The sequence below is a fragment of the Elephantulus edwardii genome, unplaced genomic scaffold (genome assembly GCF_000299155.1).
Source record: "Elephantulus edwardii isolate Elephantulus edwardi_28Jun2011 unplaced genomic scaffold, EleEdw1.0 scaffold00554, whole genome shotgun sequence".
In the NCBI taxonomy this organism is placed as follows: Eukaryota; Metazoa; Chordata; class Mammalia; order Macroscelidea; family Macroscelididae; genus Elephantulus; species Elephantulus edwardii.
In genome coordinates, this window is record NW_006400304.1 from 1 (window position 1) to 6,172 (window position 6,172).

The window sequence follows — 6,172 nt, forward strand, 5'->3', positions numbered from 1 at the left end:
GCACAGGATAGAGCAGGGTTTAGGGCTGTTGTACATAGGGTCGCTATGAGTCGCAAATGACTCGACGGCACATAACAACAACAACAACAGGAACATACTTAGAGAATGAGAGATGAAGCTTAATACTCTTAACTCCAAGGAGCAGTCTGGCTGCACCTTCTCCAAGACATATCTGTTTGTGCTTTTGGCAGTCCATTCAATATACAACATATATACTCTTATCCAACACTACATTCAAAGACATCAATTCTTCTTCTGTCAATCTTATTCACTGTTCAGTTCTCAGCAGCACAGCAAGTGACTGAAAAGACCATGGCCTGAATCAGATGCACATTGGTCTTCAAACTAACTTCACTGCACCTCAATAATTTGAAGAAGTCCCCGACTATAGACTTTCCCATGACAATACATCTCCTGATTTCTTAATTGCTAGTACCAAGTGTATGGATTGTGAATCCAAGATCAAGTTGTTGATAGTAAAAATATCTTCTCCATCTGTCATGACGTTGCCTATAGGATCAATGGTAAAAATTTTTGTTTTCTTCACATTGAGACAGAATGCGTATTGAAAGCTGTAGTCTTTGGTCTTCTGCACCAACATCCTCACGTACTCAATTTTAACAAGCAAAGTTGTGTCATCTGCATTATGAAGGTTACTGACGAGTCTTTCTCCAACCCTGATGCCACTTAACTCGTTTTAAGAGTTTAATTTCTCATAGTTTGTTCAGCATAGAGATTGAATCAGTATGGAGAAAGGACCCAAACTTGATGAACACCTTTGCTAATTTTCAGCCATTCCGTGTTCCCTTGCTCTGTTCATTCAACTTCCTCTTGGTCTAGGTATGTTTCACATGAGCAAAATTAAGTGTTCCGGGATTTCCATTCTTTTCAATGTTGGCCGTAATTTCTTCAGCCAGGGTAAGCATCATCAAATACTTTAATGCTAAGTACTGCCTGGCATCCAAGAGGCCAAAGATCCATAAGTGCATGTACTCATATATGTCAGAGTAGCCCCAAATCACCCTGAAGCTTAGCCTCTTCTTGTTCTATAAAAAAGACACTCATAAGTTGCTGACATTCTGCTTACTCCAGAAATAAAGTAATTCTCTCAAGGACTTTATTAATTTAAGTATGGGAGGCTATTAATACTGTGGGAGCAAAGTCCTGCTAGTACCTTCGGACAGGGAAACAATTTCTATATAGCCAGGTGATCAAGTTCTTCAGAAAAAGTGGAAAAGGAGTCCCCTAAAACACCGAAATGACATACACTGTACCCTTTAGGACTATTTCAGGAATTTCCATGGCCTAAGATTTAGAAGAATTCCTTGTTTATTGTTCTCCAAGTCATAGGTGGTGCTGATGTATCCCTTCATGTCTCCCCTTGGAAAGTAACTGCCTAATTATCCCCCTTCTTGGCTTGCACAGAAAAATCTGGACTCTTGTTTTGCTACTCTTCTTTAACAAGAGGATGAACTTTGTGAGGGGATTGGCCAGTTTTACCATTATGCCAGATTGAAATAAATCAGGTTAAGCAACAGACATTTTGAGACTCTCACTACCATCAAAGCAGCAGCTATACACAATAGAGTGTGTCCTTTGGGACCAAAGATTTCTGCACCAGGACAATGGAAGCTCCAACAGATTACCAGAGACCAAATGTGAGACACCGCTTACCTGGGATGTCTGCCCCATGTAGCCAGAGTCAGGGGCCTATGTCCAAGATTGTGGAAGCTAGGGATGGAGTACTAACAAATAATCAGCAGCACTGAGAGTTTTTTAGCACTGGCCTAAAGCTGTAAGGCTGAAGGGCCTGCAAGCACATTTTACAAGTTGACATGGCTGAGAAATTATTTAAGCCAAACATGATCTGGAACTCGTTAACATTCCTTGCTAAACCCATAATTGTATGATTCTGTGAACTGTATGTAGCTATTGCAATGGACTTCAAACCCTGAAGAACAGGATTGGTGTTTGAATTAGAAACAGGTGCATGGAACACATGTCAGACCTTATGGGAATTTGTTTTGTGTTGTGGATATTCTTGATAGGACATTTACCTAATTTTTTAGTTAATCAAGGTCAGAAAGGGCTGTCTGCTGCCATGCTGACCTCATTCTTTGCACTACCCACATTTAAGGGATCTTAGTGACCACATTTAGGGAGGAGTCTGACTACTGCCTCACCAGGGAGCTCAATGCCCATTTCTAGTCTTCTGTGTGAAAACACATGTGAATCAACAGTTCAGACACAGGTGAGATGAGGAGTAAATCTACTGAGTTTATTTGAAGAAAGGATACATCAATTTCACATTGTACCCACATGTATAAGAGCACAGGAGTGCCCTAGTTCTCTATATCTGCTTGTATTTCTTATCAGCAAAATATACTCTGCAATCCTACTTATAAACGGCTGAGCTGATGTTATTCCTGTAAACAGTAATTACAGCTGCTCTGTTATAAGACATGAAGCAAACATTAAGTTCATTCCAAGAGTACAATCTTAATTCCAAGTTCAAAAACAATTGTAGATTCTCCTTTTTTCAATCCATGAAAATAGATACAGATTAAATTCTCCAGGTGATTAAAAAAACTCAGTATCTGTCAGTACGGAAAGACAGACAAAGGGCTAAGAGAATCTGGCTATGGAGAAGACTTACTCCTCAAATGGGATCTCTATCAAAACTTCAGCTCCTGTTGATACTTTTACCAAAGAAGGAAGATTTATAAGGTTTATCTATTATATGGATTCTCCGATGTCTAATAAAGTTAGATTTAGCAAACTCTTTACACAGACAGGACACATTATAGCATTTCTCCCCTGTGCAGACCTGGTGGTATCTAAAAAAGTTTGAGCTGTCAACAAAATGTTTCTCAGAGAGGATACTTATACAGTTTTTCTCCTATGTTTGCTTGCTTGTGTTTATTAAAAATGTACCTTTGAATGAAACTCCTTCCACAGAAAGACTTCCACGGTTTCTCTCTCATTTGGACCTGTACATGTTTATTAAAGTTGAACTTTTGAATGAAACTCTTTCCAGAAGAGGACATTTATGGGATTTCTCTCCTTTCCGGACTTGCTTTTTACAGAGGGGACATTTAAAGCATTCCTTACCTGTGTGGGCCCACTGGTGCCTACTAAAGTGAGCAATCTAATAGAATCTACTTTCCTACAGCAAGAATATTTATAATATGGACCCTCTGATGTCTAACAAAGTTACTAATGAATTCTTTTCAAGGAGGGGACATTTATACAGCTTCTCTCCTGTGTGGACTAGTGGTCTCTAAAAATGCTTGAGTTGTCAATTAGACTTTTCTGAGAGGAGTTTTAGAGGGTTTCTCACCTGTGTGAACCTGTTGGTGCTTTTCAAAGTTGGACCTATGATTGGAACTCTTTTCACAGAGAGGATATTTGTAGGGTATCTCTCCTGTGTGGAGCCGCTGGTGTCTATTAAAGTTGGACCTGCGATTGAAACTCTTATCACAGAGAGAACATTTATAGAGTTTCTCTCCTGTGTGGAGTCGCTGGTGTATATTTAAGAAAGACCTCTTGCTGAAACTCTTTTCACAGAAAGAACAATTATAGGGTTTCTCTACTGAGTGGACCCGCTGGTGTATATTTAAGTCAGACCTCTTGCTGAAACTCTTTTCACAGAAAGAACAATTATAGGGTTTCTCTCCTTTGTGGACCGGCAGGTGTTTATTTAAGTCAGACTTCTTGCTGAAACTCTTTTCACAGAAAGAACATTTATAGGGTCTCTCTCCTGTGTGGACCTGCTGGTGTCTATTAAAGTTGGACCTGCGATTAAAACTTCTTTCACAGAGAGAACATTTATAGAGTTTCTCTCCTGTGTGGACCCGCTGGTGTATATTTAAGTCAGACCTCTTGTTGAAACTTTTTTGACAGAAAGAACATTTATGGGGTTTCTCTCCTGTGTGGATCTGCTGGTGTCTAGTAAAGCTGGACTTGCAATTGAAACTTCTATCACAGAGAAAACATTTATAGGGTTTTTCTCCTGTGTGGACCCGCTGGTGTATAATTAAGGAGGACTTCTTGGTGAAACTCTTTTCACAGAAAGAACATTTATAGGGCTTCTCTCCTGTGTGGACTTGCTGGTGTTTATTAAAGTTGGACCTGTGATTGAAACTCTTTTCACAGACAGTACATTTACAGGGTTTCTCTTCTGTGTGGATTTTCTCTTGGTTGAGCAATCTAGAAAGGAGCCTGAAGCTTTTCCCACAGTGATCACACTTGCAAGGTTTCCCTCCTGTGTGGATTTTCTGATGCTTTAAAAAGTTTGAACTCTGAAGAAAGGTTTTCTTACATGTTGGGCACTGAAAAGATGTCTTCCTTGTATGATTTCTCTGATGAAACAAGAGTTGAGAATTTCTACAGAAGGTTTTCCCACACTCTCTGCAGGTGAAAAGTTTCTGGGTCACTGAAGGTCTCAGTTGGTCTTTTGGGGGGTTCTGGACCAAAAGCCCAGACAGATCTTGTGGGTGAGAATCAGGCAAATGCTGGTCTAGCTGTTTCCCAGAAACCATTTCCTGAGGAGAGAGCTGGTTCCCTCTCTCCTCACCTTGGAGATGTCCCTGTACCTTAGAGAGATCACCTCCTTCTCCAAAGCCTATTTGTTCATTCTCATGAAAGATGCCACTCAAAGAACCCTGAGGAGGAGCCTCTCCTGAGATGTGACCAGGGGCTTCTGGAGGCTCCTGGTCCCAGCAGGTTTCCAACTTTATATTCTCTTGGCCATTCACTTCTCTGTCTGTTAAAGGAAGGAAAAAGATCTGAAATATTGCAGTAAATTTTACAAGCTGTTTTCCCTTTCATATACTAAGAGCATGATAAAAACATGGACTCTTCTTACCAAGAGGACATTAAGAGCAAAGAGGTAAAAACCGTTAACCCATACTAAAGTCCAGGCACTATATTCACTTTCTCTGCATTCCAAATTAGGTTTTCTGCTCTTGAGGAAAAGAGAATCTCTGAGAATCAAAGCAGGGACCATAGGAACTTTAATGAACCTCCAAAATTAAACAGTATAGATATATTATGATGTAGAGAGGGGAAAAAATTATATTCTTCAATATACTGATTTTGCTCTTATTAAATGACTGGTATTATTTGGTTATATATTACAGAGAAATAGTATAAAACAATTTTTGAAGAGGCACAAAAATATGCAGAAGATAATAAAGATCTCCCTCAATCACATCCTCAGGTATAACTACTACTAACATTGCTTCCTGTCTTTTTTAAAGGACCACAACTGTTCTTTTCTCCCTCATAACTCAACTGTACTGCAAATACACAATGTAAATATGCCATTCATACAGTTGTACAGCCTTTCTTTCATTCACATATAATCAATCAAATGTCATAATTTGTCGTTTTACAATCGGGAAGCTTTATTATGGTGATGGTATTGCAAAAAGGTGACTTGTTTGGGGGTGTGCTTTAATCCAGCATGTATATCCATTATTATCTCCCAGAAAACATGAAATATATTTCTTTTTTAAATTTTTTAATTTTATTTTATTATTTTTGTGTGCGTGTACCGTCAAATCAGATCTGACTGGTACAGGAGGAGATTGCCCCTCCTTCCCCGGCAAAGCATCTGGTGGATTCGAACCGTGCACCTCTGGGATTGTAGTTGCAGCTTCTTGCCACAAGGCCACCAGAGCTCCCCATGAAATATATTTCTATCCTAACTCTGCTTTTGATTAGTATCACTACACAATAATGCACACTTTAGATTTGTTTTCATGGTATGACGCCTTGTCAGACCTTAGTAGATTCTTTTACACCTAGAGATCTTTTTTTTTTTTACACCTAGAGATCTAAAGAAGCTATTTACCATTCTTTTCCATGTATCAGTGTCTTTGAAGGCTAACTTTACTTACTCAAGAAGTAGGCCTAAACTTGCTAATCCAAACATTTATTTTAAATAGCAAAGGTGTTTTCTCTTGCCTTAAAAGAGTGTTTATAGAGAGATCCAAGATGGCGGCGGAGGCAGAGACAGCATGGTGAGATGCGGGAGCAGCGAACCACTTAAAGCAGGGCCATTATGGCCTTCCACAGACTTCGGCTTATTGATAATTGAACACTTAAACAGTTGATGACTGGCCCTCAGTGAAGATCGAGGCTCAACAACAGGAATTCAAGGATTCCC

At 39.5% G+C, this 6,172-nt stretch overlaps 1 protein-coding gene across 1 annotated transcript in view; it reads right to left on the bottom strand.

The window, feature by feature from the left end:
- Window positions 1–3,340: 3,340 nt before the first annotated feature.
- The window catches only part of LOC102844493 (zinc finger protein 18-like), a gene marked incomplete at its 3' end in the record, with an annotated part of 28,276 nt that continues 25,444 nt past the window's right edge, over window positions 3,341–6,172 (bottom strand). The window contains exon 6 of the mRNA XM_006903293.1: window positions 3,341–4,771. Within this exon, the coding sequence (XP_006903355.1) occupies window positions 3,341–4,771 (1,431 nt within the window). The remainder of the gene's footprint in view (window positions 4,772–6,172) is intronic.